This window comes from Alosa sapidissima, chromosome 10 (assembly GCF_018492685.1).
Source record: "Alosa sapidissima isolate fAloSap1 chromosome 10, fAloSap1.pri, whole genome shotgun sequence".
In the NCBI taxonomy this organism is placed as follows: domain Eukaryota; kingdom Metazoa; phylum Chordata; class Actinopteri; order Clupeiformes; family Clupeidae; genus Alosa; species Alosa sapidissima.
This window is the reverse complement of record NC_055966.1, coordinates 15,673,556-15,698,756: the sequence shown is the minus strand read 5'-3', so window position 1 is coordinate 15,698,756 and position 25,201 is coordinate 15,673,556. Positions and strand designations below refer to the sequence as shown.

Below are 25,201 nucleotides of genomic sequence, written 5' to 3'. Positions count from 1 at the left end.
ATAAAACCACACTACGCACAACAGGGCAAAGAACAGAGACGACACACAAGTGGCGACTGATGCAAAAACACAGAAGTAACAAAACCCAGTTGTTTGTTTATGGGCTGCCTTGGTTTGGAAACATGTGATTCAGTGAGACGAGAATGAGCTGTTCAAAACTCTTCCTTTCATGTTGTCTAGGGAAGCTTGTTGAATAAAACCACTTCAATTTTCTGGACCACGTCCCCACTCACGACTGAAGAACGAGCGTGCTTTTATTCCGCAAGCTTGGGACCTGTTGTTACCAAAATGCTGAAGCAATGCCATTGTGCAATATGCTGGTGTTCGTAAAGTAAATGGCACACAAACAGGGCACTTTGAGCAGGGCTCTTCAGACAGGGTTGAACACAAATGTTGTGGTGCTTCTTCCTTTAGGTATTTTGTATGTATGACACGTATGACACAGATGTTCTATTAGGACCTCAAGAAACTATGTAAAAATGTGGGAAAGGGGTAAAAATGTTGAAATAGGGGTCAAAAATGATAATAAAACTGCATAAAATCCATATCACAACATAAATCCTTCAAATCAGAGTATCATTCATTTAGGCCTAAATACCAGGTGGATTTGAAATGGATCCTGACCCTCAGCACACATACTCATGTTGGGTGGGGTGTTATCTCTTCAAAGCAGCCCAGAGCAAAACAAAATACTATCACTAATAATAACTGCTAATAGTAACATTTCTGAAGTAGAGGGGAGTATTTGGCAAAAGGCCTGCCTCTCTGAGGAGTCAGCTAGCCTGGCTTCCTCAGGACCAACACAATCCAGTCACTTTTCTTTCTAACCAAGCACTTTCACTCACTCACATAAACTCATACAATCACTCACTCTCCCTCCCTCTCTGGGAAACTGCTTGACACACTTCCCGCTGGGTCGTTTTACGCACACACAGAGAGACGGAGACACACACACACCCCCCCCTCAGGCTCCCGTCCTTATTTATCTCATCCAGGAAAAAAAAGGGGGAAAAAAAGCGTCTCTCTCGTTGCCATGGCTACAGTGGTTGAGCCGCACGTGTGCTGATTCAGCAGGCACGACTGCCCCATCTGTCAACACACACACAGCTGAGCTCAAGGCATGTAAAAAAAAAAAAACACTCACACATGCACACACAGGACAGCAGAACCCAGGCTCCCTGGCTGCAGTCATTTCTACAAAAGAAAATCTTATTAGCATCCCCTCCCATCCCACAACCATCCCGCTCCCATCAAACCTAGAGCCTGTTTCAGTCATAAATCACCTAAACCCCCCCGTCAGAATGATGCCAGGGTGTGGCCAACCTTCATGTTTACTCTCTAATTTACCGCTTAAGCAATCCTACATTTAAGTCCAAGTCTAAGAATGCGTTGGTGCTCTCTAAAACTCCACATTGTTATATGGAAAAGCCAAACAAATAGATTAAGCAAATAAGACAAAAAACAGCAGTACCATTCAAACTGGCCCTTTCCTTTCATTTATTACAATCAATTAACATCACTTTCTAAAGCAACAACAAGATACCATTTGGGCTCTAAATGGGCTCTCTAAGTCACAGGCTTGAACAACAGTTTGTTCAGGAAAGCGAAATTCAACAAAGCCTGGCATAATATGAACATCTATTTCAGCAGGGCTTCCTCCTCCCCAAAATGTTCACCTACTCCTTCAAAATTCTTATTCCACCGTTCAGAATGCCTGACGTCAGTCCTTTGGTTTCCGATTGGTTGCTTGCATGCCTCCACTCCACCCACTGTGGTGACTACCAATCAGAGCCCACAGCTCTTGAGAGCTGGGCTTATATCTCAACCTCTTCCTGAAGCTTGACGGCACAATGCACCAATTTCATGAACTTTGAATATTTCCAAGTCAAATTACTTTCTGACTTTTCAATATTAAGTCCAACATTATCTTTCTAGCTTCTCTCATGTACCACCAATCAGAACATTTCACAACCAGGGTTTGATCAGAAACAACAAAATGACACAACATGCAGACATAATAAATAAAATAATATAATATAATATAATATAATATAATATAATATAATATAATATAATGTGAGTGGTGGGGCCGCCACTTGCTGAAATAACAGTTGCCAACCCAGCACACACTGGGGGCCTGCCACTGTGGCTGGTAGATTCCAAAATCTACCAACCTCTCAACTTTTTCACCAGCCACTAAAGATACGGTATGAAAATGTGATATCATGATTATAGTAACCTAAATGATCACGGTTATCGGCATTATTGCGACACGATTAAAAATGTGCTGAATTTTTCTCTAAACCTACCACCAATGTTGGACAGAACTCAAAACTGGCCTGTCCTCCATGCACAGTAGCAACAAAACTAAAAGGTCAACAGAACAGCATTCATATGGTGTCATAAAAGTGGTGTGGCTCCTTTAAGACAATCCTTTGGCGTGAGTTATGGAGCTATCCAACTTGATCTAACTATACTGTGTAGCCTACATCATTTGATTTTAATATTTACAGATATCTAGGCTATATTCAGTTATGAAATCATGCATTGACCAATTTAAGCACAGTTCAGTTGTAAGAAAATGTTGTAAATACATGCATGCTTAGCATGTTGTGAAAATAAATCATTAAGAATACATTGACAAACTCTTAACCATGAGCTATATATTCTCTATTTCTAATATTTACAGATATCTGGGCAATGTAAGCACAGCCCAGTTTTAAGAAATGTTTAAAGGCCAAAGTTGGAGACAAATGAAATTTGCTACAATTCATTTCAAAACCGGATTACCCTGGAACTGCTAATTATACACGGGAATGCATTAAACCTCTGTGTTCGGTAAGGTCTGCTGTTTATTCTGATATATGGTTTGTTATGTGTTGCATGAAGAGTTTTTGAGATATTCCACCAAGGCAAATGGATGTGGAGATGGGCACAGAGAATAATGATTACATTTCTTGAAATTTCTTTAAGTTATTCTCGTGAACCGTTTATCACAGCAAATAGCGGCTAACTAGCACAGTTTAAAAGCTGAGAGAAGGCTCTTCTGTTTGATGAATACCTCTCGAGAAATTCAACAGAGAAAAATAGGTGAATTTGGACGCACTTTGAGTGCCTATTATAGTGTCAAAAAGTAAAGCACTGCGCCATGCTACGGGGAGACTGTTGCTCACTGGTATCATAAGGGTAACTTCAAATCAGCGCGATTTACTCTTCTAGGTTACTGATAACATTACATGATCCCACAAGACACTTTCTTAATTTTTCATTTTTGACTCCATATTTGTGGTATGCTAGCTCTCTCTTACCCGCTACAGTGGCTGGTAAGTTGACCAAATTCACCCGCCAGTGCACAAATTCACCGGCGGGTGCTGACACACAGGGATGGCTTTAATTGAATACAAGAGAGAGTGGACCAGGGGGGTCTAGAGAGAGACCACAGGAGATAGGATAGCAGATGCAGGACAGCAGTGAGCGGGTCTGAGTGCATGAGAGTTAAGAAGAAGGGCGAGGAGAGGATGAGAAAGAGGAAAAGGAAAAATGGAGGCGTGTGCGTAACTCACGGGGAGGCTGGACGGCCGTCCCTGCATCCCAGCATCCTCGGAGGCGCTCTTGCTGGAGGCCAGCGGCTGGTTGGAGGCCGGGGCACTGGACTGGGAGCTGAAGGACTCCTGGGAGAGCTCCTGCTATGAGGAAGAGGAGGATGAGGAAGATGATGGAGGAGAAAGAGGGGAAGGAGGAAGAGGGGGAGGAGAAGGAGAAGAAAGGGGAGAGAATGTGTCAGGAACTCTGAAAGCACACCACAGTGACAAACACAAATGCATAAATCCAACTCTGTAGAGAAGGAAGAATAACCAGATGAGTAGAAGGGAAAGATAGATAGATAGATAGAGATATATATATATATATATATATATATATATATATATATATATATATATATATATATATATATATGCATATCTTCCACCAACACACAAACACTAATATTATTGACCTCAAAACATATTAATAATTGATATTAATCAATTGTGCTGTCGACCAACATGCAGATGCTTTGAAAATAAAGGTAGATTCAATGAGAGACATTGGGACTTATTATCAACTTAGCCAACACATACTAAACTGCTCCCACGATTGTCTTTAAACTGCAAAGCAGATAATTAGTATAAACAATACAAACAATACTCCTCCCATATACACACCTATCTCTTGCATGCACATATACATAAAATGCACTAAAACTGATGACTACCTGAGGAGGTGGAGGGGGAAATCGCTGATAAGGCGACTGCTGCTGCTGCTGTTGTTGTTGTTGTTGTTGTTGTTGTTGTTGTTGTTGTTGTTGTTGTTGTTGTTGCTGCTGCTCTGGTGGAGGTTGCCGCTGCTGCGGAGGCTGCTGCTGAGGCTGCTGCTGAGCATTCTGGGAGTAGGGCCCAGACTGCCCATGGCCCGGGGCCTGCTGGGAAGAGGCCGTGGAGGTCTGGGCTGGTGTCTGCTGGGACGAGGGCGGGACAGGGCCCTGCTGGGGAGGGTAGCTGGCCTGGGTCTGTGAGGCAGGCGGAGCCTGGGAGCTCGCCTGTGACTGCGGCTGGCTCGGAGGCTGCTGCTGCTGCGACGGGTACGGGGACTGACTGGCCTGGGGTGGCTGCTGCTGAGCTTGCTGCGCCTGCTGCGCCTGCTGCGCCTGCTGCGCTTGCTGCGCCTGCTGCGCCTGATGCGCCTGCTGAGCTTGTTGCGCCTGCTGAGTCTGCTGGGCGTACGGCGGCTGGGACTGAGGGGGTCCCTGCGAGGGCCCTCCCCCCATGGGGCCCTGGGCGTGGGGAGGCATGTGGGGTTGTGGGTAGGGGGGTCCACCCGGGCCATGCGCTGAGGGCGGCTGGGAAGGGTGCGGCTGCTGGGGGTAGGGGCCCTGAGCGCCCGGCTGCGTGGGAGGGGGCTGGGGGTACGGAGACGGCTGCTGACCCCCGTGGGGATGCTGGCCCTGCTGGCTGTAGTAGGGCTGTTGGCCCGGTCCTCCGTAACCGCCTGGTCCCTGTTGGCCCTGCCCTCCATATCCGCCTGGTCCCTGTTGGCCATAAGTGGCCATCTGCACAGAAGCAACAGGCAGTAGTTAGGACGCAAGAATGGGGAGCCATGCCAAAAGAGCCACTGTGCTAAACTAAAGAAGCACTTGGGTTTTCAGAGATTTCCTGAAGCTGCTAGTGTTGTCACGGTACCAAAATTATGACTTCGGGTATTATCAGAGATTCCCTGAAGCTGCCAGTGTTGTCACGATAAAAACACACTTGTTTCACTTAGGCTGTGAGCCTAGTTTAAAACTGAGGAGATGAATTTGGCACTAATCATGTAGTGTTGTTTTCTAGCCTATTCGTTAACCAGTCGTTCTTTGGTCTCTTTAAAAATGTTGGGATATGCCTGAGAGGTGCTTAGCCAAGTTTGCGTAGCCTACTTGCTTTTGAATGACTTTGAAACAAATTTTACAGATGGGCCTCTGTGTACCTGTTGGCTTGCCTTCACTATCAGCAATGTATCTGAAATAGATCCAGATTTCACTTCGACCATTTTTTTTTTTTTTTTTATCCACAAGTCGAGGACTGTCAGCAAAGAACTTCTGTTGACGTTGGCTGCGCACTCACTCACTCAGCGCTGCCTGCTTGACGCGCCCACTTGCCTACATGTGTGCAAGGAGCATGGAGAGTGGGAGCACTCCACACAGACACCGAACGCTATTATTTTAATAAAGTAAGTATCGATTCTAAAAACATCGTTTTTTTGCATGAAGGCATCGTGATACCTTTCTAGTATCGGTACACCGTGCAACACTAGAAGCTGCATGGATAAATGATGCAGACCTAGAACAGAGAGGGGCCCTCGTTCTGAATCGGTCTTGGTATAGACTCTAGACATTAGGGAATGAACAAAGAAACAAAACAGCACATTTAAACCAGTGCTTACAGACCTGCTGTCCATACTGCATGCGTCCCTGCATGCCCATGGTGTAGCGCTGAGGCCCTGGTGGGCCGTAGCTCTGTCCAGGGTAGGGTCCTCCCTGCTGGGCGCCCGGAGGGGGGCCCTGGTGGGGCTGCTGGGAGTAGGGGCTGCCTGCGCCATACGGCTGACCCCTCATCTTCATCTGCTCCATGGAGCCTGGTGGCTGTCATAAGGAGGTCAGGTAGCGAAGAGAGGGGGAGAGAGAGAGAGAGGAGCGAGAGCAAGAGAGCGAGAGGCAAAGAGGGAGGAGAGAGAAAATTAGAGGGTAGGGAGAGAGGGGGAGAGAGAGAAGACAAGAAACGGTTAAACTTCAACTTGGCTGGACTATTCAAGAAAAATACCAATTTGATTGGCAATATAATTTTTTGAAAGTCAAGCTTCAGTTCAATATGCACTATATAACAAATTAAAAACTGTCTCTAATAGTTGTTTGCTTACACTTCTTTGTTTGCAAGTCTTTGTTTGCAGCACATTCATCGTACTGCTGCTTTTGGAGCATTTTCAAATATTGCTACATGTTTGTGTTGTTGCCTCAGGAGGTAGCAACTGCTCGATGATAGATTTTGCCTAGTACCTTTATTTGCTTTGGTACATCACTTCTGGTAAACACAAATAATCAGTCGTGAGCTACACAATTAATTGCACCCTAGGCGACTTGCTAATTTTATTTGTTCAAATAGTGATTTTGATTAAAAACTTGATTCATCTTTCAGCCCTACAGGTTTGCAAGTGTTTCTCTCCTAAACCACACATAAAGGCTTCTCCCCCATTTGCATGCAATATGTTTTTATCAGAGGTCAGAGGTGTAAAGCCTTCCAGAATATGATCAGTCTGACAGCCAAGATGCTTCGAGGTATCAAGTCACCATTGAACGTTAAAACTAGCACCTTCACATACCCGTTCCAGATTCTAAACTATATGCACAATATGAGTGATGTCCCCTGGCATACAAAATCATCTAATCCTACAACATGTGCATGAAAGCAGCACTTATTTCTTCTCATTTCACTAAGCATTTTTTATTGCATTTTATTTCACTAATCATTGCCAAGATACGATGCCTCTGCATTTAACAAATCAAAAGGTCTGAAGAACTCAAGGAGCAGGCACATCGAGGGTGTCAACACATTAGAAGTACACGCTGAGAGGCTTGCCATCACATTTCTGGCCAGCGCTGGCTTGATGTGTAGCTTACAAATGCTACAGGTTTGAGGGCCAAGTGCAGACCAGAGACTATTCAAAAAACACAAAATAAAAAGATTAATCAAAATAATCAGGTCACAAGAAAGGTGTCACGGCCATCAGAAACAAACTTTTTTGACGTTGCACACGGAAAACACAATTTCTAAAGTAGGTCAATATCCGAGTACTAGTTTATTTATTTGGTTGCTGTTTCTCACCCGTGTCTGTGCAAGTATGAGCTGCACTCAGCAAAGCTGTAAACACATACAATTGACAAGTTCACAACACAAACTCTCCAACCACAGTCTCCAAACAAATAATGCTTGGTCCCCTCATCAGTCCCGACAGCTTTTGCGAGGTTCCTGTTTTCTGCACTGGTGTGACTTGATTCTGTGCATCCAGACCGGACCCTGGATGCATGCAACCATCCATGGCAGAAACTGCCAATTATTCTGTTAAGCCAGTGTTTGACCAAGTAACATCCTCTATGCAAACTCCACCCACATAATTATTCATTCGCAAAAAAGGACCTGGAAAGGATTGGATGCTAAAAAGGTGGCAAAGGCCCTAAACTGGGCCTTGGTCTTGTTGGAGAAAAGCACACAAAAAAGTTACAGCATGTGTGAAACATTTGTGAAATATTACAACATTTGTTTGTGAGGCCTGGATATAAGTTCCATCATAGTGGAAAAGAGGCTCTGAGAGGAGCAACCCCAAATGGCAGTTATCCACCTCGGAAAGACAGAAAAGAAAAGGTGGCACAAGACCAAAGGGAGAAAAAAAAAAAGAAAAAAAAAAAAAACACTGCATGTGTTTTTCCCACGCTCATTAACCTGCACGTTACCTTAGACAGCCTTAGTTAAGGAAGTCGACCACGGCTATATATAACTCATCTCAAACAGAGGGCAGTCTGCCGAATATTTAACACATCCCAGCTGCGCTCCCGTTTGAGCCAGGGCCAAGCCAGCTTTTCCTGAGTTTTTTCTGCGCTCTCCCTCTCTTTTTTTATTTTTTTTAAAAGGAGGCAATCTTGGCACTGAATGAATGACACCAGCCACAGAGGGAGAGGTCCTACGCCTGGTGGACAACTCTTCAGAGGAAGGAAGGAAAGAGGAAGGCAGAGTGTGTGTGTGTGTGTGTGTGTGTGTGTGTGTGTGTGTGTGTGTGTGAGTGAGTGAGTGAGTGAGTGAGTGGTGAGAGGAGGTATGCACCGCCTTGACTGAAGGTAGTAGCCTTCTCTAGCACTCTGCCTTCTGATCCAAATCTTTACACAGGTTTCCGCGGAGAGAAGATAAGCTCTGAAAATGTCCAAGAACGCCAAGTTGCACCCCCTATAGCCTACTTGTCCTTTTCAATTGCATGAAACTGAATTGTTTTAAACCTGGAAGGTGCCATTTTACCTACCAATCATGTACAACGACAATCGCACATCTAGCCATGGACACTAGGACACAATGGCTATGCCAATTACAACACATGCATTATGTTCTTAAACAGGTCTCCCTGATTCCATTTACCTGATCCAGTAGGACCTATACACTGAAAACACCCTTAGCCATGCAATCGCTGCACAGTCAAAATATAGGTTTAGACACACAGCTATTGCCTGCAAAGGTATGTTTTGCAAATAGGTCTATTTCTTGCTCCTAAATCTCCTCAAGCAATCAACATCAAAGAGAATTTTAGAGGCCTTCATCACACCACCAGAAAAGGCATTAAAGTAGACAGACACCCAAGTCAAAGGCACACGTCGCCTAGCCTACCTCATGAACTCATCTTTTAAAGATGCAGTTTTGAACTGGGTTTTCATTTCAAGAAAGGTTGTTGATATTTGAGCACAGAACCCTAGCATATTACACCTGGCCCTTCTATGCTCCTGAAGCCCTGTGCTGATTGGCTGGGATTGTTGATGGCTCCGTCTGAGCCACTGTAGAAGGAACGCAAGAGATGGGACTGCATTACATTTACATTTACTCATTTAGCAGACACTGTTGTCCAAAGTGACTTACATATGTCAGCTATATTACAAGGGATTACATTGTCCCCGGAGCAACTTGGGGTTAAGTGCCTTGCTCAAGGGCACAACAGTGGAAGACGGGAATTGAACCCGCAACTTTCAGGCAACTGCACGCTAGCCCAGCTCCTTAACCACTACGCTACCACCGCCATGAACAGCAGTGCATACAAACACCCACGTTTTTAAGGCAAATACTGAATGGGCAGCTAGAGGACAAAAGGCGTAAAGCGCAAACTGCAGCTTTCAAATCAGCATCACAAGACTCCAGCCCAAGGTCCAGCCCAATAGGCAATCGCTTCCAGTACATCTCTTTCCGGAGGGGAACAGACATTTAACAGGACCATTAAAACACAGGCATGCCAGTCCTGTCAAACCTGTGGGCAAACCTGTGGGCAATCAAACTCTCCAACAAGGACTGAAAGATTTGGGGGAAAATATCTAATTGTGATTTTTCTGCTCTCACGTTGCACTTGGATTTATGATACATTTTTGAAATTCAAGCTTCAGTTCAATATTCACAATACAATACATCTACAAATATTATTTCTTGGGCTACTTTTTAATTATACATTCATTGTACAGCTGCCCATAGTGCTTTTAAGACGTTGGTACGTGTTCATTGTGTTGTCACAGGAATTATCAAAATATTCTTAAATAACCAGAGTTGTGAGAGGCACAATTAATAGCCAGCTTCACTATTTACTAAATGTATTCGTTGATTTCAATTTAAAATATATTAATATTTCACCCCAACTCCCACTTCAATGATTTCAGGGTTTCAGAGTCAACATGGCACAAAAACTCTTAACACTTGAGGGACATTTTCCACCACACTGATCAGCTACTACAAATACAGGAAATCTTTATCTTCTAAATAATAATCTAAATCTTTATCCAAGATATTTACAAAAGGCATAACAGTATCTTAAACAAACCCAATCATCCTGCCGCCAGACTGAGTTAGCTCCTGATCAAACTCACACACCACTAGGCACTACTATTGTGGATCCATGCCAATACACAGCCCTACTGGATAGTGACATAGCACTATCGAATAGGGCTGTGTATTGGCATGGACCTCCCAATACGATACGCATCACGATACCTGGGTCACGAGTTGATACGATACCTTATTTCACTGCTTGGTTGAATTTCCCATTGTCCTACGTAATTTAGAACGACCATTAACCGTATGTTATTTCAGTGATTCCCACAGAATTGAATTCCATTTGTGGTGGTTGGTTTGCAGAATTAACTGCACACCTATGTGTAATATATAAGTAGATATATTTTTTTGGCCGTATCACACTTGTATATTAATTCGCCAAACTCGTTGTGAAGTTTAAATGAGCGGTCACGTTGCATCCGAGCTGTAAAATGCAGATGTTCAGAACATAGCAACATTGTAGCATATGACGGAGGTGGCTTTTACCTAGATGGATGACAGCAGGCTAAGTAAAATAGCGATGTTTCAAAGCTAAAGTTCATTAGAATCTTAGTTCTACACACAAGACAGTTTTAGCGATTAAAACGTTTAATTTGTAACAGGAAATGAACACAACGCAAGTGGCAACAGTGGAATAAGCGGGATAATGGACTCCACGGTGGTCTGTTCACAGAAATTAATGCATTAATTTCTGTGAACAGACCACCCTTACATATGATACATCACAATATATTGCAATACAATACAATACAATAAATATTGCACTACTTTTTACTGAAAATATAAAAATAAAGCTGGAAACGCAATTTGCTGTGTACCACCTGGGCAGTATAATATGTAGATCACATTATACTGATAATTTAGCAGACAAATACCATAATTTCCCAACTATTAGCCGCGGTTTATACATTGGTTTTGCAAAATTTCTTCAGCTATGAGGTTAATACACAGGGCCAGTTAATATGGTATTAATATGGTTTCGTTTCTTTTAACTTGCATAAGACACTTTCCTGCGGCTTATATAGACAATGCGGATAATACACAGGAAATTACTGTAATAAAAAAAATACTGAAATAGTCAGTTGTATAGACATTTTTGCACAGCTTAATGGCTAAAAAATTTTGATATTTGCCGGCAGTGGCAATACGATATAAATATCAAAAGCACAGTCCTACTATCCAGTAGGCAGCTTCTCTTTTCAACACAAAAAGCTAAACGGATAGTACCCAACTTCACTAAAGAGGATTTAAATCATATAAAACTGGAATAATGAAGTAAAATTATTCACAAGCACCACAGGCACGCAGCTGAAAACAATCCCACAACTGAGTAGTCAGTTACCGGTATTTTTAAAGTTTATTGGTTATTTTCTTTCTTTTTTTAAAATCAAGGCCTCACTATTGACCAATGCAATCGTGATTATGATTATGATCATAATTATGCAGACTTGGTGTGTGTGTGTATCATGGGTAGTCGGCTATTTTTAGAACCTTGGCCCCCTGTGCATGGAAAGAGTCCAATCAAGGGTAGCACACACACACACACACACACACACACACACACACACACACACACACACACAACACACACACACCTGATTCTCTGCTCAGTTCTACAGATGGCTGGTTATGTAGGTAATGTTCCATTTTCTCCATATCCAAGAGGGGAGATATGGAGGTCCTCAGATAGACCTTCCTTAGAGACTGGTTTGTTTCCATTGCTACCCGATCACCAGGCCCTAACACACACCTAAATGGAACGCTACAGAAAAACGAAAGTGCCATTTAACATAAAGTTGCAGACAGTGAACAAACACTGGTTTGGTTAAAAAGTAAAAAATCTGGCTCAGCGCTATACTTGACATATCACAGCCAAGAGGAGAATGAGCTATCGAAATAAATGGGCCCAATCAAATTGAATTCTCACTATGATCACTTCAAATGTACGTGTTTAATCCCAGCTCTAAATATATAGCCTAAACCATGTGGGAGAAGAACAGATCCGTCTGTAGTGGGGAAGAGGGATGATGGAAGGAGGGGGAAAGAAAGAATGAATAAAAGAGGCAGAGAGGACAAATGTGTGTGTGTGAGCGAGAAGTCAAATCCCTTTTTTGTTGTTTTCTTTGGAATGCGTGCAGAGAGGCTGGGAGGGGAGGAAGGGGGGGGGGGGGGTGAGAACGAGCCTTCCGTGACATTTGGCAACTTGCACATAATGAAATGAAATAAATAAGGGCAGGCACATGGCTAATCTGCATAAGATAAAGTGAAGGATCTGTTGGCAGGGGAGATGCCGCCGGCATCGGCGTCTGATTGGCCGTGGGGGCGGCTGGGGACGTGGAAGGGGTGGATGTGGGTGGGAGGGAGGTAGTCTAGTAGCGGTGGACCTGATGTGGTGAGCTGCTGCTCTGGACTCATCAGCCAAACAGACACACTGTCCGATTGAGTGCTTGTACATATCCATCTACACCAGCCTCTCTCGATCTCTATCTATCTATAGCCTCTCTCACTAATAGCATACACTGAACAAATGTGTTCCATAGGCCTACACATTTTCACTTACTAACTACAACTACGTAAGAACTCCAAATCCTGTCACCCACCTTCTTACAGTGTACAACTGTCACCTTTCAAAACATCTCCTAGTTGCTACCAATGTTTCCAGGTCACTTGCTTTCCCTATAGAACCACACAGCATTCCTGAATTGAAATATCAGCACTGCAATATTGCCTGTACACACACACACACACCTTGTAACTACTAGTATACAACTGTAACAGGCTGATTCTAACACACACACACACACACACACGTGTGCATGCGATCTACCCATCAAACCCAAAACACATCACACTCAAACTCCTGTTAACTGATAAATATGCACAAATAAAATACCATCTTCAGTTTACTATCTAGCGTTAAACTGAAAATTATAAACATATCCATTATCAAGCTGTAGCTGTTGTACGGTATTCAGTGAGTTGCGATTTGGAGCACACCAAGTCCAAGGAGAAAGCCGTCTCAGCTCATCTCAGCCAAATCAACGTGACGTGCTCCCTTACGCCCATGGAAGATTGTATGGCTGTACTGTTGTGCAAAACTCAAACAGGTACAGAAGCTATGAACAATGCAAAGGAGCTGGTCAAGCTGCAGTCCTCATTGTCCACAAGCCCTTGACAACTGCAGCTTTAAGAAAATACCAACCAAGACAACACAATAATTGGCAACATTGTTTTCTACACTGATGCTAACTACAAACATTAAATCGTGCCGTTAGGGGCTTAGAACGACTATTGCAGCCTCACAAATATCTAATTGCCAAAATGAACGGGACATTTTTTACTTTGTGCAGCATGTAGTAAGATCCACCTGTAACGCAACACAAACATGTGAGCAGGCTAAATTGGCTGATTTGAGGTCCTGCCTCATCAAGCTTCACTGTTACTTGTGCATCTATGAGCACAATCTTTTAGCAGACCTATTTGCAAAACCATACAGGTCACAAGTGTCAGTCTTCTTTGCTTTCTATGCAACTCGAAAGGAAACCAGGGTGCCTTGAGAAGATTAAGACAATCACTAGTCTGGAACCTGCAGTGCCTTCAGTGTGTGGTAAAAAGCTTCCAGGCTGGACTGTGAGGACCCTGCTCTTTTTGTTGATTACTAAAGGGTTCTTTTCACACTAGAAAAAGGCTCTGGTTCAGACAGCCCGTCAAGAGCACGAGTGCTAGGGAACCGGTGGAAGTGGAGGGAGCGGTGAGGACAAGCACCCCAAGGACGGGTCTCTTCTGTCAGCCGCCATCTGGCCCTCTGGTGGGCTGGGACCTCACCTTCCCAGAAAACACAATCTTATAGGAGGGCTCTGACATCCAGGACACACACACATACAGCAACCAAGCAGACTAGACACACATTCTCCTTTGATCTCAATATGAAACACTAAAGGGTATTCCAACCCAAAGGCCGAAGAATGGTCTTACAGACCAAGAGAGCTGAACTGTTACAACCAAATTCATTTTGAAAATGTGAGTTTCTATGTGAAGGCTCACCAGAGAACTCTGAGATCTCAACAGCTGCTGTTACCTGGGAAAAAAGGTTAGCCTGTGTTGCAACAGGATGCAGATCTTCCACAATCAGAAGGCCAGCTCAATGGAAAACATTTAAGACCAGCATGGAGCACAGAGAAAATTTAACAAGATGCCCTGGGATTTCTGCGGACTCTGAAATTGTAGAGCCTACTGTTTATGGGCCCCAACTCACAAGTGCATAACAGAGTCAATACATAAAACCTGAATAAATCATCATTTCTACAGTATGGTCTGTTCCATGTTGCAGATAACATGCATATGACTAAAATCTAAAATTTCACAGACCTCTCTGTAGTCTGTAAACCCATTCAAAGCCACATGTGTGTATAATGTTTACCTGTGTGTGTCGTTTTAACCTTCCATAATACAATTTATTTAACCTACTTTACAATATAGCCAAAGTCCTTTCTTTTACAATTGAAGTAGGCCTAATATACAAGTAACATACCATCAGATACAATGGATTTTTTGAAAGTTTTAATTTCCAAAAGTTTGTAGTTGTGGCTGAAACACTTATATAAATATTCACAATGTATACCATCTGAAAACCTACAAGATAGCAATTTGAGAATCAAACTAATTGTTTCATGTATTTTCTTTACAACATCCATGACCTAGCTAGAGACAATGCATTAAAAGTGCCGTTACAGTTACAGTGCAATCTGAATTTGCACACAAAACTAAAAGGTAATATAACCTAGAAGTACTATATCAAACACCAACAAGGTAACCACCCTGCCACTCAATTTGTGATCAGGCCACATGTTCTACCAGAAAGCAGCAGTTGTAGGAAAGGCAGATGGGGAAGCACTTACATTTCAACAAACATTTGGGGTGCATGATCCAGAATATGGTACTGGGAGAGTGGGAGCAGGTAATAGACCCAATAGCTGAGCGCTTTAATACACATGTTTACTTTCTTTAAAATGCTGAGTTAGCCTAGTCTCCGAGTCCTTCTAGTGTGTGCAGGCCAACTAAGCTATACCTAACAGATTGTAACTGGGGACCATAGCCCAACAGACAGGCACACATGTGCACACACAAACTCACCTGACTAAACTGGGACTGTTCTCTGCTCTGGACCCAAACATCCCGCCTGTGATACGCAGCATTATGTAAAATACACAGTGTACTTCACTTGTGTGCTTAATTACATGACATATTCTCGCTGAACTCTCTGTTGTCTATGGTGTTTACTTAATTTAATTTCCATTTCTGTTTTGTTGACTAATGCAGATGGCAAGATGTTCTTCCACACAACTTTCTTCCACATCAACCATTTCTGTCGTCTGCACTTCAGTTCAACCAGCTACTAGGATGACTACACATTTCTTGTAACAAGAATCTACATTTCTGGAGCATAACTAGGAGTGGTGTTCATAACATTACTTAAAAGACTGGCGTGAGACTTGCCACATTCACAACTAGCTAGGAGGAAAAAAGCTTTTGAAACTTTCAACTAAATCTGCTACTTAGTCCATAACATTATGTTACTTGATTCATAACATAAAAGTTCTCCATGTTGACACAAACACAAAATATTCTTCTGTATCTGGTCAACCTAGATATGAAAATTACAGCATGACCTGCAAGCACACTGAATTCTCAAAAACACACTTAACACACACACACTTCAAGAAATCAGGCATGATACAAGCAGTGTACCAACTAAGCCACAACAGCCAAAACACATCTGCATGTTTCATACTTTTGTAACGACATACGTTATTTGAAACACTAGGCTAGACTTTGAATGTAGACCTATTTAAGGCTAAGTGTATAAGACAGGAATAAGAAGACGGAATCTAGCCAAAGTGAAAGTTCACTGCAAAACTGAATACTATGAAATCATAATCTGAAGCAGTGCACTGTTGACTTATCAGTTCCCCCACAATCCTTTCTGAAAATGTTACCACCCTTGCAGGTACTCAAATAAGGAACAGCAGCTTGCCCATGTAAATGTCAATTATGGCATACATGTTTGGCTAATTTGTTTCAGCATACCTATTGCACAGGTATGCATCCTTGAAAAGGTATGTGAAATAATCAGCGTGTGTCAAAACATTAGGGCCAAAATGAAGCCTTCTACAGTGTTTGGTATAAAATTACACAATGTTTTCTCTTTCCTTGGGGGGGGGGGGGGGGGGGGGTCTGCTATTTTTTAGCAATCAGTTGCCATTTAAGCATGTTAGGGGAGACTGACTAATGGACATAAGGTCATAAAATCTATCAGCATCATGAAATGGTAAAAAGAAGGGGGAACGCAGTCACCCTTCATATGTGTCAGGAGTATATAAAGGCACTAATCAGGAATTGTTACTGCGTTACATCATATGCAATTATAAATGGCTAAGAGCACAGGATGGGGAACCAATCAGATCACAGCTAGCATGTCAACCCAAGACCAACTGTCTCCTGGCTTTGACAGAAGGATTTTACCTCCACAATTCAAATCCCAGAGCAAACCAATCTGCACTTACTGAAATCACTTGCCTAATGTTTACAAGCTGTATAACGCTTTGACGCGTGCCAAATGAAGTCGTAGAAACCTGTTATCCGCCGTTTAATCGTTTCTCTTTCTGTACAAATAGGTTGCTACCAGACAAGAAACTGCGACGTCTACACATATTTTGTAGACCTTTCTGGTCAACCATACAAATGTCTCGTGATCGAGACAGTTAGCAAGGAAAGCTAGCAAGCTAAGGTTTTCAGGCCTTGCAAATGAGCACCCAGGTTAGCTTAGAGTTTAAGCACCGTTTTAACCAACACCTTTAAACTTTCCACAAACCATATTTTCATCAGTAAGCTAGTGTTTCAGTTGATAGACACGAAGACAAACATATCCCCAACTGTGTATATGTAGTGAATAACAATTTAATTGTATTTAAGCCGCCTTCGTGAAAAACAAGTTGGCTAAATACGCCTTATCTGACGTTTAATGTCCTTATGGCGACTTTCATTCACTCAAAACTAATCGTTGATATACGTTTAACAAAGCACCAATATTATATGCAACTTCGTCATTGGGAAGGAACGTTATTCTTGTGAAATAAATACTGTTAAATGAGGTGGTGTATTAAAAAAAACAGGGAGGCAGCCATTTTAGAGCGTCTTAGATAGACAATGCCTAGGCCATTACGTTATGCACTACATTAGGACCAAACCAACGAAAAATAAGCTCGAGAAAAATGTACTGAAAATTAAAGTTTACCTGGTTTCTACCCAGTGGTTGCCCTGTACTTCCCGGGCTCATGGGTGGCGGGTGATGTGTCCTTTGTTGCCAACCCGGATGGCCCCCACCATACTGGCCGCTACTGCCCAAATCTGTTGGTCCCTTATTACCCCCTTCCTGGTTGTTATAATCGCTTGGTGGGTAGTTTGGGTAGCCCCTCGTTGAGCTTGGGGAGGTTAGAAGTTGGTTGAGAGTTGGGGTGGCAGTGGGCTGCGGATTTCCCATGTTATATCTCGGGTTATTGTATGATGCAGCCATAGCAGATCCTCCCGCTGTCTGTTGCTTGGCTGCCTGCCCCCCTGCCGCCTGAGCTTGAGTGTTTCGCGGGGAGTTCATTGCGTATCCTTGACCGGGATAGGGGGTTCGGTTCGGGAATGGGCTGTAGTTGTTGAACTGGTGATTGGGAAAGCTGTGATCATGAGAGTTGGGCTGATATGGGTCCATCAAGTTGCTCGACAGCGCGGCTGGCCCCGCTGCAGCTGCCATGCCAGGGCTTTGTTGTCCGCCATGTTGATGAAAAGGGGCCCGGCCGTAGTGCGGACTGTAACCATATGAAGGTGGCGGAAAAGCGGATGCGTGATGGTGTACCATCCCGGGATGATTATTCCCGTCGGCTCCCGCGGAATCATTCTGATTATTATTTACCCGAGACGGATTCCCGTTACCGTTCTTCATCTCCGACTCTCCTCCTCCCCCTGCATTTCCCACATCGGCCCCGTCCTGCAGTTCCCCCCGGCCCGGAGATCCACTCTCTAATCCCGCTTCCTTATTTTCCTGCTGCTTCTCTCCCGGTACCGACTCCTCCTTTGGGTCTCGATCCGGTTTTTTCAGTTCGGAGGGCGGGCTGGTGTTGAGAGTGGTAGCGCTGGCGACCTGAGCGGCCATGATACCCCTCTCCCTCTCGGCGAGTCAGTCACAATCAAACGCTAAACATTGAATGTAAATACAATAGTTTACCACAATTTATCCGTGTCCTGACTCATTCCCACCCCGTGCACCGGACTGAATCCGGCTTCCACTCAGGTTCCGTGTTGAGAGCACTTGGTCACGTAATTTCAAATCCCAGAAATGAATTTACCGACAAATTTGTGGGGGGTTCTATTACAGAACTAGACTACAGCCGAGGAATGGATCAGATCAGCACGAGGCTCAGCGAGATACAGCCATTTTACTGAGGTACATTGACACACGTAAAACACGGACTGGATTTTCGTTAGACGACGGAACGGACTTAGTGGGGGGACTTGACATTGCGTAACAATAACGTGTGAAATTGCTGCTTTCATTGGTGTATTACAGTAATATATTATAATATGAATGTAGTAGTGTATGGAAATCAAAATAGTTGTGTCATAGAGCTGAGAATAAACTGTATTTTTCAGTTCAGATGAGGGAGCAGTTTTTGACCAAAATTAGCAGCACACTTCAAAGGGATGTGTCTAACTAGGCTATTGATTTGTTTATTTTTGTCTAAGATGGTAGACTTAATTTCAACATGTCACAAATGAAATAGTAGCCTATTTTCTTTTTTAATGGGACAATGTTATACTTGTGGTGTAGGCCTATTCAACATTAAGATGTATTTGCTTTTTCTTTGTGGCCCAATTAAATAGCAGTATTGTGGAATACATCACAATGCCTATGTGCCTTGAAATAAGTGTTGGTTTGGAGGCTGCCAGCAGCAGTAAGATTGTAGTGTGAGAGGGAAAGCATGGTAGGCTAGGCTACAGCAGCCTGAGAGGTATGGGAGAGTGAGAGAGTGAAAGAAAAGGGAGGGCTAGTGGGCTGAGCCAGTACAAGCAGGAAGTGAAACGAAAAAAAAATAGAGGGGAGAGAGGAAAATCAGATAAACCAGCGAACTGCTACACAGTAGAATACATTATTCTTGCCCAAACAACCCACTTTAACCCTGTCTGATGGCTGAAAATCCACAAATGCCCAAAGCAGGCTGGTGTATGAAATATACATATGGAGATTTGAAAGCATACGAGAGGGTGACTGAATTATTTTACAACTGAAGAATAAGGCACCTTCAGTGGCCCCCCTCCCTCTGGCTCTGTCTCTCCCCACCCCCTCTCGCACTCCCTCTCACTCTCTCCCTCTCCCTCTCTGACTCTCTCAGGCAGCAGCCTCGCTGGTTTCAAAAGCAGCACAACTCTGGTTTCTGAGTGTGGGGGATGGGCGTGCAGGCAGCGCAGCAGCCTTAATGCAATGCAGAGCCGCCAGCTCTGAGCACAGTTCTACGCTGGGCAGCCTAGACCTCACTCTGTTCACTCTAGAGATTCCTGTATAACATTAAACACTTATAGTTTAGGGTTTATTTAAAGGCTGGACTCAAGTGTTTTTGGTTACTGTTAGCCATTGTATTTTGTGCATGAGGGTTTTTTATTTAGTCAAATCCTTTTCAGCAGAGCCATTTTATACTTACCTCAAAGCTCTTCAATCTGCCATTGTTTTAGATTAACTGTATGAGGAAACTGTCTGTATTTACACAATTGGAACTTTACATGTGCCACTATTAAACATATTGTACATTTCAAATGGGGGAAAAGCTGTCATTTGACACAATCATTTAGGTATGTTTCAGCATTTCTTGTTAAAAGGAAGACTTATATGGGGAAGTATAGAGTGTAGCTTGACCTGGGAATCAAATGAGCAATGGGAAAGGAACATGTAAAAATGTGAATAATAGCTATTTTCTCAGGAGACATTGTGGAGTTATTTTCTTCTGACAGACCACACGATGAGTCAGTCAATTTCACCTCCTAATTTGACAGTATTTCTCAAAAGATGCATTCCAGGAATAATCTTTCAACCCAGGGCTATAATAGATATAATATCTAAGAAGTCACATCAGAACAGCATAGTCCACATTCTTACTTTGCAGACGTAAGTCTGATCTGACCAAAAGAGAATGCATTACATTTCATCCATTGCCTTAATAACATTCTCATTTTAATATAAATCATCATTTAATATAAATGATCAACAAATCATCATTTAATATAAATCATGTAAGTACAGTATGTTATTTAGAATTGCTTGTGTACTATGATGTGCACATCAGGAAAGGTTAAGTTGCATGTTGTTCAGGATCAGTGAAAGATGAATGCCGTGCAATCTGCACATATAATAATCTGACATGGGGAAGTGGACCATATTTTTATATGGTCATTTGCTGTGTTGCCGTGAAGAAGTTAGTGTAGGTCAGGCAAACCAAAACATGATCTCAATTCCATCCCATAACTGCCTTCAGGGAAGTTTTACAAGAAAATATAAACTTTCAATATAAAATCAGCTTTAGTGTTTTTTAGTATTCCAAAATACCCACTGTTCAGGCCAGAGAGCTCAGTAACTCAAAAGCTGTCTCAAAAGTGTGTGTGTGTGTGTGTGTGTGTGTGTGTGTGTGTGTGTGTGTGTGTGTGTGTGTGTGTGTGTGTGTGTGTGTGTGTGTGTGTGTGTGTGTGCGCGCGTGCGTGAGAGAGAGAGAGAGAGGGAGTGAGAGAGAGAGAGAGATGTGAGCCCCCTTACTCATAGTGCAAAACACAGAAAGCCATTTCAAAGTTTCTTCTCTTCCACGTGTATACAGACACACCCCCATCATAAGGTTCAATGTGCCAAAAGGGCCATACACACACACAGACATACACACACAAACACACACACACACATGCACTCAAGAAACACAAGAGACATCCTAAGGAAGTGGCGCTCTGGAGTCACACCCTTAAATCACATCCATTCAATCCCTCTCTCCCAGACACACCCCCACATGGGAATGCAGAGAGTAATGAGCCCAGACGCGACGCAGGGATACTGGGCCTCCAGCAGTGGGGTTGCTGGGCAGCTGGGACACATGCGTGGCCCACGCTCCGGAGTGTGATGAGGAAGGAAGTACCACTCTGGGAAACTATTCTCACAGCAGGAGAATGCCTATTCTCATGTACACATGCACTCTCTCTCTCTCTCTCTCTCTCTCTCTCTCTCTCTCACACACACACACTCACACACACACACACACACACTCATGTATGCACATGCATGCTCTTAAAAACATGCACGTGTGGGAGCCCCAACACTGCGTTCACACTCTAATGCCTCCTGACAAAGAAATGCATACTCACGAAGAACTTTATTAAAAGGAAATACTAAGTCCACTTTGGAATGTCCGCTTGTTCACTCTTTCCCTATCTCCCTTTCTCTCAGTGACTTTAGAAAGGGGGGGGGGTCATCCATCACAGTATAGTGTGCTGAAACACAAAGACTATGATCAGCCATTTATTTTGATGAACAGAGAACAGAGCACCATTACTGTTTTGAATATATACAGCAAAAGACAATTATTTACCTTTCTGTAAGGAAGGTATTAGCCTTTATATATTGTATTATCTTTTAATGTCTGGAAATGTTGTAAAAGACAGATTCAAAGCCACACCTCAAATTTTCAATAAAAATGTAAAAGTAAAGAATTGAGGGGGAAAGAAACGAATGATGCGCGGTACAAATGTGAGGCTTGGTAGACATCTGTTGCAGGATATATGGGCAGAGAAGACCCTTGAAAGAAAGAGTTGAGAGGATCGAACGGTCGCTCCTCCTCTCAGGGGATCTATAAGGCCTTGAAAAGTCCTTGAGTTTAAGTATATGATCCGCCCTACAACAAAAATATGGAGTAAAATAGAGGAAAGAATATGAGGGGGGAAGAATTGTTGTGCTACTTCAACTGTGATCAGAGAGGGAGGATGAGGGAGAAACTGCAAAGCTGTGTGCAAGGGTAGGGAGGGAGCTGCACACAAGGCCTCTTATGCAGAAGCAGATTTAACATTGCATGCTCTGCTCTGCTCTGCCTGCCAGACTTCTGTTTTTACCCGAAGGAGAGACCTAATCTCTGGACTGGATCAAAAGAGCTCAGGGGAGTGGATCAGGCATCATACATTACACGTGGAATTAAATAAGTAAAACCACTGAATTATTTTGTTTTGTTGGGTGCCTAAGGATGAAAGAATTGAAGGCTAATTAACCCGCAATGTATGTGTAGCGTTTCACCATCATACCCCGGAAATTCTTCCGACAATGTTCAAGAAAGCGACTAAAATGATCTATCCACATCATCCATATTATTAAGCAAATGTGTCTTGTGATGTGACAAAGAATACAAGAGAACAAAAGACTGTAAACATGACACAACATCCACTAACAATAATTAATATTGTATCTTAAACAGCTAATAATACACTTAAATAGACTACACAATGAATGAGTATATAACATTGTATACAACAACTGAAAAATAACAAATGCAGTAACACGTCAATTGATTATTCATTCCACATAAGTTTTAAATGTAGCCTACTGTTCCACATTTAAGCATAAGGCCTATCTATGGAAAATGTGTTATCTGTAGGCCTAGCATATTCTACCTTAGTTAGGCTACCTACGTTTGGCTGTGTTTAAATGAACATTAAACATAACCTTTTTTGTAATTGAATTGCTTTCATTTCGTCTACAATAATACTAATATAAAGACATTTCAAAATAATTTAATATTTGGACATTATAAATCCAGTGTTCTAGTTGATCCATTTCTTGTTTTGGATATACTGTGGCCAGTGCGCTAAGAGGCGAAGCACACATACTCAACGTTACAGATCCTTCCACAGTTCACATAAGTGTGTGAAGGTGATTAGTTCCTCAAATCAACCATACATTCTACAAACTAGTGCTGAAATCGTGTGACAATGTTTATATATACTTAAATAGATTTTTACATTATTCTGTTTTGGAGACGACATGAAAACGTCTCTGAAATGGAAAATCTTGTGCACTATATTGCATAGCTGTCATCTCTCCCTCACACGTACAATGCATTCCTGTGTTGCTCCGCGTGTGAGAGGGCCGTTGCTGTTCCTGCCAACTCCCTGCTATGATGTACAACTGTGATTGGGATGAGGAGGTGTTCTCAAAGTTTCATTTGAGAAGCACTATCTGTAAAATATTTCCCTTAGAGACCTACCTTAAACTTCTTTAACAATCCGTCGAATGTAAATATTTGAACATGTGTTTTAGTGCATATAAACACATAACACGACTACACAAAGATGGCATTTAATCGTGATAAAACTGAATAGCCTACGCTACCCCCTACCCACCCACCCCCTTCACAAGACATAGATAGTCGAGGCAGCTTCATTTGTATGTCTGTTATTTGTAGCCGAATCATAAGATAATTGACATAGCCCAGCATAAGACAGGCTTTCACACGAACTAGCCTATCCATCTTCACCCGATTGGATACATTGTAATCGAATTCTCAACTCCCCAAACATTAATGAGCTGATGTGTAGGCCTATACACAATTAGCCTATTTGTGTCAACCCTGAGAAATGGACCAGCAAAACATCCGTGGAAATCTTCATGCCTGTAGGGGGAGTCCACGTCTCACTTAAAGCACGTCTGCCCACTTGCCATGACTTCCTAAGTTCTCTTTAGTTAGGGCCTAGTGGAAATGCCTGTAGGATAAAGTTATAATGAATTGCTTTGGATGAGTCTTTTGATTTATGTGTAATCAGAAACTATCTCTAGAAGCAAGGGTCATTTGTGTTATGTGTTGATTATGGACTCATAATGACAATCAGTGGAACCATATTGATCTTTCTAATTGGGATTTAGGCCTATTACAAATGCTGCTTGGAAACAAACAAGTGAATTTGTTCTGTAATGTTTCAGCCATCATATGTAAAATCCTCTGTAGCCAACACAATTTCCTTGCAGAATGTTGTGCATTTATGGATTTCATCCCATGTCTGATTTTGGCTAGTGTAAAGGTAGTTCAATAGTGCCCTCCACTGGACTTTTTTTTTTTTTCAGCCCGAGAAATTGTTAGAGGCAAGTGCAGGGAAGGTTGCTGATATGTTCGGGCTCAACAGCCAAATTATACCCCATGGCCAGTAACATTTTCTTTATTTTCTATTTATATAGCTGGACTGTCCACAAATAGCAGTTTTTGAACTTGCATGGGATGCCAACTGACCATATGAATTTGACCAAAAATGATCAAGGGTTGTACCTTTATTAAAATAATGAGCCATGCAGTTAGAAGTAAACCCTTATTGTTTATTGATATGATATATTGATAGGAGAATACCTAACAAGAATAAATCAATAAACCCTATATCTTGGAAAGATACATCTTGTAAATGAATCAGGTCTACCAGAAATCATGTCAACATACCTGTAGAAAATACATTGTGCATAGAGATTAAATGGAATATGGTGTCTTGAGTGAATGTGCATTTGATACTCTTTGAAGGCATTAACAATGGGCAGGTGTGTTAGTGTTAACTGCTGAATACAGTATGTGTGACATTGCATGCAAGAAGTGTGCCAGTAGTTTGCAAGTGGTAGATGGAGAGCGGAAATATATTCATGTGTAAATGTTTAAGATATTTGACCTTTATCTATGTCTCCAGCTTGCACTCTTCATGAACATGCTCATGGATTTATTTATTTATATATTTATTTTATTTTGATCAGAGAACAATTTTCAAGGATTTTATAGCAAATACGCCACACTTGAATTTTGAACGAACAATTAGTAATGAGAAGCTATGTTATAACCCATGTCAGATATGTGTTGATTGGCTATTTTCATCATTAACAACACTATGCAAACAGTAGAAAGTTACACTTTCAACAAAAACATGAAGGAAAACAGTTATGCACAAAAGCAACTGCTGATCATGGGTCATCT

At 42.5% G+C, this 25,201-nt stretch overlaps 1 protein-coding gene across 4 annotated transcripts in view; it reads right to left on the bottom strand.

Annotated features, from left to right (window-relative positions):
• arid1aa (AT rich interactive domain 1Aa (SWI-like)) overlaps positions 1–18,657 on the bottom strand; it is a 37,267-nt gene extending 18,610 nt beyond the window's left edge. For 3 of the 4 annotated variants that reach the window (XM_042108256.1, XM_042108259.1, XM_042108257.1), the window contains exons 1-4: positions 17,434–18,657; positions 5,963–6,157; positions 4,256–5,089; positions 3,564–3,686 (exon numbers count right to left, since the gene is read on the bottom strand). In XM_042108256.1, the coding sequence (XP_041964190.1) occupies positions 3,564–3,686; positions 4,256–5,089; positions 5,963–6,157; positions 17,434–18,339 (2,058 nt within the window). In that variant the 5' untranslated portion in view covers positions 18,340–18,657. The remainder of the gene's footprint in view (positions 1–3,563; positions 3,687–4,255; positions 5,090–5,962; positions 6,158–17,433) is intronic. The other variant, XM_042108258.1, reaches the window with a different exon arrangement.
• Positions 18,658–25,201: the final 6,544 nt, after the last annotated feature.